This window comes from Oncorhynchus mykiss, chromosome 12, assembly GCF_013265735.2.
Source record: "Oncorhynchus mykiss isolate Arlee chromosome 12, USDA_OmykA_1.1, whole genome shotgun sequence".
Taxonomy (NCBI): domain Eukaryota; kingdom Metazoa; phylum Chordata; class Actinopteri; order Salmoniformes; family Salmonidae; genus Oncorhynchus; species Oncorhynchus mykiss.
Window position 1 is genome coordinate 59,532,863 of NC_048576.1, and position 13,256 is coordinate 59,546,118.

At 40.2% G+C, this 13,256-nt stretch overlaps 1 protein-coding gene across 5 annotated transcripts in view; it reads left to right on the forward strand.

Moving 5' to 3' along the window:
• nme4 (NME/NM23 nucleoside diphosphate kinase 4) overlaps nucleotides 1-6,511 on the forward strand; it is a 30,806-nt gene extending 24,295 nt beyond the window's left edge. For 2 of the 5 annotated variants that reach the window (XM_021622421.2, NM_001160497.1), the window contains 3 exon segments: nucleotides 5,190-5,302; nucleotides 5,526-5,688; nucleotides 6,291-6,511. In XM_021622421.2, the coding sequence (XP_021478096.1) occupies nucleotides 5,190-5,302; nucleotides 5,526-5,646 (234 nt within the window). In that variant the 3' untranslated portion in view covers nucleotides 5,647-5,688; nucleotides 6,291-6,511. 5 annotated transcript variants of the gene reach the window in all.
• The last annotated feature ends 6,745 nt before the right edge of the window (nucleotides 6,512-13,256 follow it).

The following is a 13,256-nucleotide window of genomic DNA, read 5'->3' on the forward strand; positions in this document are numbered from 1 at the left end:
TCAGTCGGTCAGTCAGACAATCCAATCCGCCAACAGATCTCCAGCGGAGAAAGGCCACGAAGAATGGAGAGGAGTAGTCCACGGACGCAAAGAGTGGATCCGATCCTGGGTAAACTCTCTCAGGCTACAAAACACACGTTTAACCGCAACAAAACAACCGGAATAGAGAAGCTTCGGGAACACATCCTCAGTCACGTCTCCATCACAAACGCCACTTTTGCGCAGCTGATGCTGGCTATTTAATTGGGAATTAAAGGGAAAGCACCCTATTGGAAGGAGAAGCACTGAGACGGCTCAAAATAATTCAGGGCCGTCACAATGTATGGGCTACATTTATGAGAATACATGCATTCGCTTACCTTATCAAACTTGAAGACAATACACTAATTTATCACAAAAAAAGTGTTCAGTGAGTGCACCACAAACATCAAACATGTTGATGAATCCTCATCCCAATACAGCCTCTTCCAACACCTCGGGCAGGGTAAGGGTATCTATTTTTTACCTCAGATTAATGATGTTAGTGTAGTGTAAAACATGATGACACAATATCAATTGGTTAACTCTAGAACCGCTAAAGCAGTAATTTTGACTGCTCATGAATTTTAAAATAAATATTACTCTGCCATTTTTTAAGTCATGCCCCCCTCCGTCCTTGATTTTTCCTAAATAAGTCTATATAACACACTGTCGTTGTTAATCCAAGCAGTCATATCACTCAACTCTGGCCTACCTGGAGTAGGCTACACACTGAGAGCGTGTGTAATTGTACATGCTTTCAATATCTAGGAAAATATGCACATCGGGCAGCAGGTGAGCAAGATTCGGAAACCGTGGAGACCCATCATTCAGGGTAGGTGTGGCAAAGCCCCACCTGTTTTGAGCACCACACTTAGGTAAAAAAAATCTCTATATATAAATACAGCTCTGGAAAAAATGAAGAGACCACTGCAAAATTAATAGTTTCTCTGGTTTGACTATTTCTAGGTATGTGGTTGAGTAAAAAAAATGTGTTTGTTTTATTCTATAAACTACAGATAACATTTATCCAAAATTACACAGTGGGTGGGAGACCTGGAGAGGCCTACAAGCCACAAGTCTCGCACCCACTGTGAAATTTTGTGGAGGATCGGTGATGATCTGGGGGTGCTTTCAGCAAGGCTGGAATCGGGCAGATTTGTCTTTGTGAAGAACACATGAATCAAACCACGTACAAGGTTGTCCTGGAAGAAAACTCGCTTCCTTCTGCTCTGACAATGTTCCCAAACTCTGAGGATTGGTCTTTCTAGCAGAACAATGTTCCATGCCACACAGTCAGTTCAATCAAGGTGTGGATGGAGGACCACCAGATTAAGACCCTGTCATGGCCAACACAATCTCCAGACCTGAACCCAATTGAAAACCTCTGGAATGTGATCAAGAGGAAGATGGGTGGTCATAAGCTGTCAAACAAAGCCGAGCTGCTTGCGTTTTTGCGTCAGTAGTGGCATAAAGTCAGCCAAAATTAATGTGAAAGACTGGTGGAGAGCATGCCAAGATGCATGAAAGCTGTGATTGAAAATCAGGGTTATTCCACCAAATATTGATTTCTGAACCCTTCCTAAGTTAAAACATTAGTATTGTGTTGTTTAAAAATGAATATAAACTTATTTTTTGCATTATTCGAGTCTGACAACACTGCATTTTTTTTTTTTTTGACCAGTTGTCATTTTCTGCAAATACATGCTTTTTTCAATTACAATATTTTTATTTGGAATTTCGGAGAAATGTTGTCAGTAATTTATAGAATAAAACTACATTTAAATTTGACCCCAAAACACATACCCATAAATAGTAAAACCAGAGAAACTGATCATTTTACAGTGGTCTCTTCATTTTTTTTTAAGAGTCACATATCAGTTTGTGACATATCAGTTTTTAAACAATGTGAAAAGAAAAAATGTATATAAATATATATATTTATTTCTCCCTCTTTAAATGTAAAAATACAAAGGAAAGTATTAGAGCAAATTAGTGGACTACTTAAAAAACTAAAATATAAAATAAATATGACAAATTTACAAGTAATAGCTGTCCCTCAATTTCATGTCACTGGTGTTAAAATGTATAAAAACCACCACTTTGAAAAAATGCAACATCCTTGCCAAATTCTTCCTGGGTCAAAGGTTCATTGGAGAGAGGACTGTTTTGTAAAGCACATGGTGCTTCATGTGTCACCAATTTGATGATTCATTTCATGCGAGGACTTAAGATGTCACTGGTGTTATATCGTTTACAGTAAGTCGGATTAAAATTATTGATAAAATTGCATGATTAAGTGATTGATTTACAATTTAAAAAGTGTAATTTGAGTTACAGTGGCCGCCATCTTAGATATGCCATTGTGTCTGCAGATGTGTTACTGTTCTTGCTGGTAACACCAGTGACAGTCAATTACACCACAAACCTTTTTCTCAACGTAAAATTTTATAAAACCTTCAACAATTATATTTAAAAAATACTTATTTGCAGTTTATTACTGTTTCAATATTGTAATCACGTAATATGGCTTTCCTTTTGATAGTGTGGTAAACCATTGGGTGGAGCGTGCAGAGATTGACACAGAGGCTTTAGTCCACAAAACAACTTTACTAAGACAGAAAACAAATATATCAAAGAAATAACTTAGGTTTTGCTCTGTCTTCCTTCTATTTCTTAACTGGTGGCCCTCTCACCCTTCTCTTCTGCGGTGTGCCATCGTGCTTCTTTTATTTAGCCTCCACGGCTGGTTGGCACCTTCCTCTAATTACCTTCACTTAGCTGTCCGTGTCGGGGTGCCCAGCTCCGGTATTCCCAGCAGAGGGAGCCAACGTGGCCTCACGTACCCTCCCCTCTATTACCATCCCCCGGGGTAGACCTCCTGGGATACCACAATAGATATGGCGAAATTAGGTGCTGCTGAAAAGCAAAGAATCTACAGACAGCGCAGTGATGCTGACCCACACCGCAGAGCAGCCTCCCTTAAACAAAAACACCAGACTTATTTAAGGGATTTAGAGGATTTAAACCATTTCTTAGAAAAGGTTCATGACAATACTGTCTTTGATTATATGTACAAATTAAAGACTGAAATGACATTCTAGAAAGCCCAAATGGTTATCTAAAATATAGGTAACACCAGTGACAAAAAGGCAGCACAAGCATTTTTTTTTATGTATATAGTAAAAATAAAAAATGTTAAACTGTCATTTGTTGATTTATAATGTTAAGCGCTTAACTATTATCTGGTTAACCTCTCTGGGATAGGGGGACGCAAATGCCCCACTTGGCCAATTGCCAGGGAAAATGCAGAGCGCCAGATTCAAATAAAATACTATAAAATTCAAACTTTCATTAAATCACACATGTAAGATACTCAATTAAAGCTACACTCGTTGTGAATCCAGCCAACATGTCAGATTTCAAAAAGGCTTTTCGGTGAAAGCATAAGAAGCTATTATCTGATGATAGCACAGCAGTAAACAAAGAAAGTAGCATATTTCAACCCTGCAGGTGCGACACGAAACGCAGAAACAAAATATAAAACATGCCTTACTTTTGACGAGCTTCTTTTGTTGGCACTCCAATATGTCCCATAAACATCACAAATGGTCCTTTTGTTCGATTAATTCCGTCCATATATAACCAAAATCTCGATTTATTTGGCGTGTTTGATCCAGAAAAAAAAACAGCTTCCAATTTGCGCAAAGTCACTACAAAATATTTCAAAAGTTACCTGTAAACATTGCCAAAACATTTCTAAATACTTTTGTAATACAACTTTAGGTATTTTTAAACGTTAATAATCAATCAAATAGAAGACGGGTCTATCTGTTTTCAATAGAGGACGAGAGGAAACTAACGCTACTTTTCAAGTCTTGGCCAACTCTCAACAGCCTTACTCTTTTCCAGGATGGCCGTACTTCTTCATTGCACAAAGGAATAACCTCAACCAAATTCCAAAGACTGGTGACATCCAGTGGAAGCGGTAGGAACTGAAAACAAGTGCCTTAGGAATATCGTTTCTCACTGAACAGACAGACCTAAAAAACAAAAATCTGAACGGTTAGTCCTCAGGGTTTTGCCTGCTACATAAGTTCTGTTATACTCACAGACATGATTCAAACAGTTTTAGAAACGTCAGAGTGTTTTCCCTCCAAATCTACTAATAATATGCATATCTTATATTCTTGGCATGAGTAGCAGGAAGTTGAAATTGGGCATGCTATTTATCGAAAAGTGAAAATGCTGCCCCCTATACCTTAAGAAGTTAAGTTTTTGATCTAACTTTTTTTTTTAAGTTGGCTGTTCAAAAAGCCACCATTTTCATAGAATGACCCATAAGTATTCACACCCCTGAGTCAATACTTTGTAGAAGCACCTTTGGTAGCGATTACAGCTGTGAGTCTTTCTGAGTAAGTCTCTAAATGGGTCAAATAATGGATTTTGTCTGAAAAACCTGAAACTCCCCAGTCCTTAACGAATACAAGCATACCCATAACATGATGCACCCACCACTATGCTTGAAAATATGGAGAGTGTTGCAGTGTTGCATGTGTCACGCCCTGACTATAGAGAGCTTTTATTCTCTATGTTGGTTAGGTCGGGGTGTGATTTAAGGGTGGGTTATCTAGGTGAATTATATGTCTATGTTGGCCTAGTATGGTTCCCAATCAGAGGCAGCGGTTTATCGTTGTCTCTGATTGGGGATCATATTTTGGTAGCCATTTTCCCATTGTGCTTTGTGGGATCTTGTCTAGATATAGTTGCCAGTGAGCATTATTATTAGCTTCACGTTTCGTTTGTTCGTTTTGTTCTTTGAAGTTTTCATTTTCAAAATAAAGGATGGAAACACCACGCTGCATCTTGGTCCAATCATTATGATGAGCGTGACAGCATGTTTTGAAATATTTTTATTAGTATTGTGGAGCAACTACAATGTTGTTGATCCATCCTCAGTTTCTCCTATATTCATGCTGTAACATAACAAAACGTGGAAAAAGTCAAGGGGTGTGCATACTTTCTGAAGGCACTGTATCTGTTAAATTCCAAAACACCTAACCACTTGTGTATATCTGATTGATTCACTTTCAATTCATTTGCTGAATTGACTGATTTAAGATTGGATTTCCCTAATCCTGGTAAGCACTACATCCATTCTTGTTGTCCAGGTGTGGGAGGGTCATAATGTGGTCCGGACATCACGGATCATGGTAGGAGACACCAACCCATCTGAGGCCCAAGCAGGCACTGTCCGGGGGGATTTCAGCATTCACATCAGCAGGTGAACCTTTTCAATAAAGACTCAAATGAAAAGATCTTTCACTTTACAATAATTTGCACAATACCCTTTTAAACAAATATTTAAAGAATTGAGGGATAAAAACAAAATAATATATAAACATGAAATTGATCATTTTTGAAAGTGTTTTGAGAGTGGGTGCATAATTTCAATGCAAAATACAAAACTGGACTTTAATGAATGTAGGTTTGTATTTATTTTCCAGAAATGTGGTCCATGCCAGTGATTCAGTAGAGGGGGCTCAGAGGGAGATCCAGCTGTGGTTTCATCGAAAGGAACTGATGGATTGGGACTGCTATGACCACAATAGCACCTACCAGCTTTGAGAACGAGATGGAAGGCAGAGATTGAAAGAGAGTGTGAACAAGGTAGAATGACCATCAGGAACAGTGGCCCCATACCTAACTCTGTCCTGCTTGCAATACTCAGCCTTCTCCATCGTGGCAGGCTCCAATAACCAAGAGCCCCTCGCCTACTCTTATACAGTAATGTATCGTCATCACCATTCGTTTTTGGATTTAAGATCAAATGATCCATATGACACATCATTAGTTTATTTGAGGCTGATTTAATGAATATCCATTTGACCATTTAGACAGTGCTTTTATGTATTTAGTCCCTCCATTTGAAGAAATCATAAGTATTTGGTGCCATATCGCTTGGACCTAATGACTTCAAGTTTGCAACTCTACAAATTCATTGGCTGCATTTGCAATTCATTTTATGGGATGTGATCTAATAGTAACTAAATGGTGTCTGGAATCTTTTTCTTTCTAAATGAGCGGAGATGTTTCTGAACCCATCCAAATTGTCACACCCTGATCTGTTTCACCTGTCTTTGTGCTTGTCTCCACCCCCCAAGTGTCTCCCCTCATTATCCCCTGTGTATTTATACCTGTGTTCTGTTGCCAGTTCGTTTTGTTCGTCAAGCCTAACAGCGTTTTCACCCTTGCTCCTGTCTTTTCTAAAGTTCCTGTTTTCTGGTTTTGACCATTCTGCCTGCCCAGACCCGGAGCCTGCCCGCTGTCCTGTACCTTGTCCCACCACACTAGATTATTGACCTCTGCCTGCCCTGAGACTACATGCCGTTCTGTACCTTTTGAATTCTGATCTGGATTACTGACCTCTGTCTGCCCTTGACCTGTCATTTTGCCTGCCCTCTGTTCTAGAAATAAACTTTTGTCACTTCGACACTGTCTGCATCTGGGTCTTTCCTAAAACGTGATACTAATGCTGCCATGATTCAGAAAATTCATAATTATGAGTAGGAAAGTCACTTAGGGGCCGATTCAGAAGTAGGAAATGTACGCCTTTCTTATGCACTTCTCAGTGGTTGGTGTTCAGACTAACCTTATGCAGTTGGGTAACGTGCTCTGCAGGTGTGGCTACCTTGCAAAAAATTGTCTGATCTTGCAGATTATTTAAGGTTAATAATGTAAAAGGATCATAAAACAAACAGGGTAACATTACTGTAGGTGTCCACCTCTACGAAGACGACACCATTCTGTATAACTCTGGCCCTTCTTTGGACACTTAACTAACCTCCAGACGAGCTTCAATGCCATACAACTCTCCTTCCATGGCTTCCAACTGCTCTTAAATGCAAGTAAAACTAAATGCATGCTCTTCAACCGATCACTGCCCGCACCTGCCCGCCCGTCCAGCATCACTACTCTGGACGGTTCTGACTTAGAATATGTGGACAACTACAAATACCTAGGTGTCTGGTTAAACTGTAAACTCTCCTTCCAGACTCACATTAAGCATCTCCAATCCAAAATGACATCTAGAATCAGCTTCCTATTTCGCAACAAAGCATCCTTCACTCATGCTGCCAAACATACCGTAGTAAAATTGACCATCCTACCGATCCTCGATGATGTCATTTACAAAATAGCCTCCAACACTCTACTCAACAAATTGGATGCAGTCTATCACAGTGACATCTGTTTTGTCACCAAGGCCCCATATACTACCCACCGCAGCGACCTGTATGCTCTCGTTGGCTGGCCCTAGCTTCATACTCGTCGCCAAACCCACTGGCTCCAGGTCATCTACAAGTCTCTGCCAAGTAAAGCCCCGCCCTCTCAGCTCACTGGTCACCATAGCAGCACCCACCCGTAGCACGCGCATCTCACTGGTCACCCTCTTAGCCAATTCTTCCTTTGGCCGCCTTTCCTTCCAGTTCTCTGCTGCCAATGACTGGAACGAACTGCAAAAATCACTGAAGCTGAAGACTCATATCTCCCTCACTAGCTTTAAGCACCAGTTGTCAGAGCAGCTCACAGATCACTGCACCTGTAAAAAGCCCATCAAACTATCTCATCCCCATACTGTATTTATCTTGCTCCTTTGCACCCCAGTATCTCTACTTGCACATTCATCTTCTGCACATCTACCATTCCAGTGTTTAATTGCAATTACTTCGCCACCATAGCCCATTTATTGCCTTTACCTCCCTTGTCCTACCTCATTTGCACATACTGTATATAGAATTTTTCTACAGAATGTTTGTTTATTCCATGTGTAACTGTTGTTGTATGTGTCGAACTGCTTTGCATTATCTTGGCCAGGTTGCAGTTGCAAATGAGAACTTGTTCTCAACTAGCCTACCTGGTTAAATAAAGGTGAACAAAAAAATATATATCAGCTATAGAACACAACATTTGCCATAAGGACTGTTCATCCTGTTGTCATGCTCTATCAACTGCTATTACAGTCTGCATGAGAACTTATGTCATATGCTTCATAAGTGTACCATAAATGTACCAGGTGATATGGCGTTTTATCATTTATTAAACTCTTGTCACTTAACGTTGAATGGAATGATGCACTACATAACCATGTCATATGCCGTTATAGAGTGTGTACAGACACCTTAAGTAAAGTGACATTAATTTGTTAGAAAACAGTTATGAATGCGCTTAATACCACAGGATGAGTTGAGTATCACAAAACCATTTAGGATCTCCAAGAAACATGGGCAAACGAGAGGGGGTGTATCATCTTTGTGACTCCAACTTTCTCACTCGTCATTAGTCATTCATGATAGTTTTTTTCTGATCATGACAGCATCCAAATTGATTAAGATCTTTTCAACCCCAAAAATATTCTCACTTACTGTAAGAAAAAGTGATTCAAAAATGACACGACATTCACCATTCAGTTACTATTGGGCAGATATGACCCAAATCAAACTGTAAATACAGCAAGTTCGTAGCCACAAGCTTGATGTGGTCATTACATGTGGGGGACAAGATGCGTAAAGTGCTTTAGTCTAAATGGTAAAATAGACAATATTGTCGAATAAAAAGGTGACATTCTGTACTGTCGCCTCATATGAATAATTTGATTTCAAATCCAAACTGCTGGAGTACAGAGCCAAAATAAAAAATGTTTTGGGCTTTCCCCTGACACGCCTAGTATATAGGTCCTGGATGTGTTGGGGTTCTTTCCTTGTCAATCATTGGCTCATTGGTGAAATTAGCATTCAGACGATATCTTGAATTAAATCATCAGAAGTTGACAACAGGAACATAGCAGTGCTGCAGAGATGGTTGTCCTTCTGGAAGGTTCTCCCATCTCCACAGAGGAGCTCTATCTATCCCTGACCAAGGCCCTTCTCCCCCGATTGCTCAGTTTTGCCAGGCGGCTAGCTCTAGGAAGAGTCTGGAACCACCAAAAGGTCTTCCATTGAAGAATGATGGAGGCCACTGTGTTCTTGGAAACCTTCAATGCTGCAGACATTTTTTGGTATGCTTCCCCAGATCTGTGCCGCGACGCAATCCTGTCTCGGAACACTACGGACAATTCCTTCGACCTTTGCTCCGACGTGCACTGTCAACTGTGGGCCTTTCCAAATCATGTCCAATCAATTGAATTTACCACAAGTGGAATCCAATCAAGTTGTAGAAACATCTCAAGGATGATCAATGGAAACAGGATGTACCTGGTCTCAATTTCGAGTCTCATAAAAGGGTCTGAATACGTAAAATATAAGATCTTACATTTGCAAAACTTTCAAATAACTTGTTTTCGCTCTGTCATTATGCTGTATTGTGTGTAGATTGCTGAATATTTGTATTTATTTAATCAATTTTAGAATAAAGTTGTAACGTGACAAAATGTGGATCAAGTCAAGGGGTCTGAATACTTTAAGGCACTGTATTGCCCCAGATACTCTAGCCCAGGGGTGCAGTGGTGTCAGACTCATTCCATGCAGGGCATAGTGTCTGCTGGTTTTTGTTATATTCTTTCAATTTGTGTTCAATTAAGTCAGACTAGGTGATACGGTCCAATGGCCTCTTCATGAACACAATTTACACATTCCTGTGCCCCTTTTTTTTTTTGTCTAAACATACTGCAACTCATTAGATAAGGATTTATTTTTTATTTTTGAATAAATGTTTGAATAAACTGTCAAATAACTAAGTTTTCACCTGTGTTTTAATGCACTTATTTATGAGCGATTGTATGACAAGTTCTTAATATTTTCTAGTTCAGCAATCTGCAACATGATAATTTACCTACTTACCCTGAAACGTAGTTTGACTATGGGGCCACGTTTCAGATTAGTTTAAAATTCCACTGCTGCCAACTTTAGCCATTTACCACAAAATTGCAAGACCAAATCATCTCAAGTGCTTTGGCCGGAATTTAATCCAAGGAACGCTGTGGAGAAGCGCATTGGACTGTCGACAATGCGTCTATTAAGGCAATGTTCCCGATGTTCCACCTTGTTTGGCACCCAGACTAACAGTACTTAACAAACAGACAAAAAGTAAAGTCAACGCCAGTTTATTTGTATGATTGTTATATTAATAACTTCAGGACAGTACAATTTAAATACATAAGTGCGTATAAATATACAACAAAAAAGTATTGATCATAGACTTCCCTCAGACTTTGACATGCCAATCGAGAGCATCCTGTCGGGCTGTATCACCACCTGGTACGGCAACAGCTCCACCCACAACTGTAAGGCTCTCCAGAGGGTAGTGAGGTCTGTACAACGCATCACCGAGAGCAAACTACCTGCCCTCCAGGACACCTACACCACCCGATGTCATCCAGAAGGTGAGGTCAGTACAGGTACATCACAGCTGGGACCGAGAGACTGAAAAACAGCTTCTAAAGGCCATCAGACTGTTAAACAGCCATCACTAACATTGAGTGGCTGCTGCCAACATACTGACTCAAATCTCTAGCCACTTTAAAAATAAAAAAATTGTATGTATTAAATATGTCACTAGTCACTTTAAACAATGCCACTTTATATAATGTTTACATAGCCTACATTACTCATGTAATGTGCAGTGGGGCAAAAAAGTATTTAGTCAGCCACCAGTTGTGCAAGTTCTCCCACTTAAAAAGATGAGGCCAGTAATTTTCATCATAGGTACACTTCAACTATGACAGACAAAATGAGAAAAAAAATCCAGAAAATCACATTGTAGGATTTTTTATGAATGTATTTGCAAATGGTGGAAAAATAGGTATTTGTTCAATAACAAAAGTTTCTCAATACTTTGTTATATACCCTTTGTTGGCAATGACAGAGGTCAAACGTTTTCTGTAAGTCTTCACAAGGTTTTCAAACTGTTGCTGGTATTTTGGCCCATTCTTCCATGCAGATCTCCTCTAGAGCAGTGATGTTTTGGGGCTGTTGCTGGGCAACAGACTTTCAACTCCCTCCAAAGATTTTCTATGGGGTTGAGATCTGGAGACTGGCTAGGCCACTCCAGGACCTTGAAATGCTTCTTACGAAGCCACTCCTTCGTTGCCCGGGCGGTGTGTTTGGGATCATTGTCATGCTGAAAGACCCAGCCACATTTCATCTTCAATGCCCTTGCTGATGGAAGGAGGTTTTCACTCAAAATCTCACGATACATGGCCCCATTCATTCTTTCCTTTACACGGATCAGTCGTCCTGGTCCCTTTGCAGAAAAACAGCCCCAAAGCATGATGTTTCCACCCCCATGCTTCACAGTAGGTATGGTGTTCTTTGGATGCAACTCAGCATTCTTTGTCCTCCAAACACAACGAGTTGAGTTTTTACCAAAAAGTTCTGACCATATGACATTCTCCCAATCTTCTTCTGGATCATCCAAATGCTCTCTAGCAAACTTCAGACGGGCCTGGACATGTACTGGTTTAAGCAGGGGGACATGTCTGGCACTGCAGGATTTGAGTCCCTGGCGGCGTAGTGTGTTACTGATGGTAGGCTTTGTTACTTTGGTCCCAGCTCTCTGCAGGTCATTCACTAGGTCCCCCCGTGTGGTTCTGGGATTTTTGCTCACCGTTCTTGTGATTATTTTGACCCCACGGGGTGAGATCTTGCGTGGAGCCCCAGATCGAGGGAGATTATCAGGGGTCTTGTATGTCTTCCATTTACTAATAATTGCTCCCACAGTTGATTTCTTCAAACCAAGCTGCTTACCTATTGCAGATTCAGTCTTCCCAGCCTGGTGCAGGTCTACAATTTTGTTTCTGGTGTCCTTTGACAGCTCTTTGGTCTTGGCCATAGTGGAGTTTGGAGTGTGACTGTTTGAGGTTGTGGACAGGTGTCTTTTATACTGATAACAAGTTCAAACAGGTGCCATTAATACAGGTAACGAGTGGAGGACAGAGGAGCCTCTCAAAGAAGAAGTTACAGGTCTGTGAGAGCCAGAAATCTTGCTTGTTTGTAGGTGACCAAATACTTATTTTCCACCATAATTTGCAAATAAATTCATAAAAAATCCTACAATGTGATTTTCTGGATTTTTTCTTCTCATTTTGTCTGTCATAGTTGAAGTGTATCTATGATGAAAATTACAGGTCTCTCATCTTTTTAAGTGGGAGAACTTGCACAATTGGGGGCTGACTAAATACTTTTTTGCCCCACTGTATATGCTTCAGTAATGTTGGATTCTTAGAGTTCATAGCAATGGTTATCAACTGTACCGCAGAAATGTAAATCACAGAAAATAGATTTAATAGTCTTGATTCCTGTGACTAATCCATTTGTGGCTATTTAACCTTTGAATATCAGCTAACCAACTTTATCAGGAGTTATTGCGAGCCTATTTGCAATGTGTTTAGACAGTGGGAAATGCAGAAGTATTTTATTTTTCGCTATGATCAGCTTGTCAAAAATTGATGGATACAAACTTGAAACCACTGATCATGACAATGGGGTGAAACAGTTGTGACTGTCCATTCCATATTGTCCATTTTACTTTGACCTGTCCTGTTTTTAGGATATGTTGTTTGTTAACATGGCAGCTCATTAGTCAGGTTAGGCTATTTGATCAGAGAAACCTGCATGATGTAAAAAGTGTCCATCTCATTACATTGTCATACATTTTACCTCCAGGCTGTAGGCTACAGAAAAGGCCACATACCATTTTTTTTTACCATATCCTATATGTTCTACATTTTTGTTAGAGAATTTTCTGGATAGAACATTGGTGGAGCGCTTCAAAGATGCATCTCACCAACAGCACCCTGGAGAGGCGTGCTGGGAATGGACAAGCAAAATATTTTGCGCCCCTGCCTTTGACAATTTGGGCACTGCTTATCAAAGGGCGGCATCAGCGCTCACCTAAAAACCCCATATGCTGGTTGAGAGAAATTGTCATTGTTTTGGGCAGAATTATGTGTGTTGTTGGAAGTGCGTCAGTTTAGCTCAGAAAAGGCTATCTGCCGCCACAGGCGGGCCAGCAGTGGGTATATGAGATTTGACTTCAGAAGAGTTAGAGGGTGTGTTGAGTATCTCATCCTTCCAGGCCGTTGGCATGGTGCATGAGCAATATGGTTAAAGTATTGGAATGGGGTAGTGGATTTTTAACGAGTGTAGGGTTAGTTGGAAGGTTTTTCTTTTTCCCCTTTTGTATCACATGTACAATGGATTTATATTATAGTCCAGTTGGGGGCGGTAATGCAACATATTTGA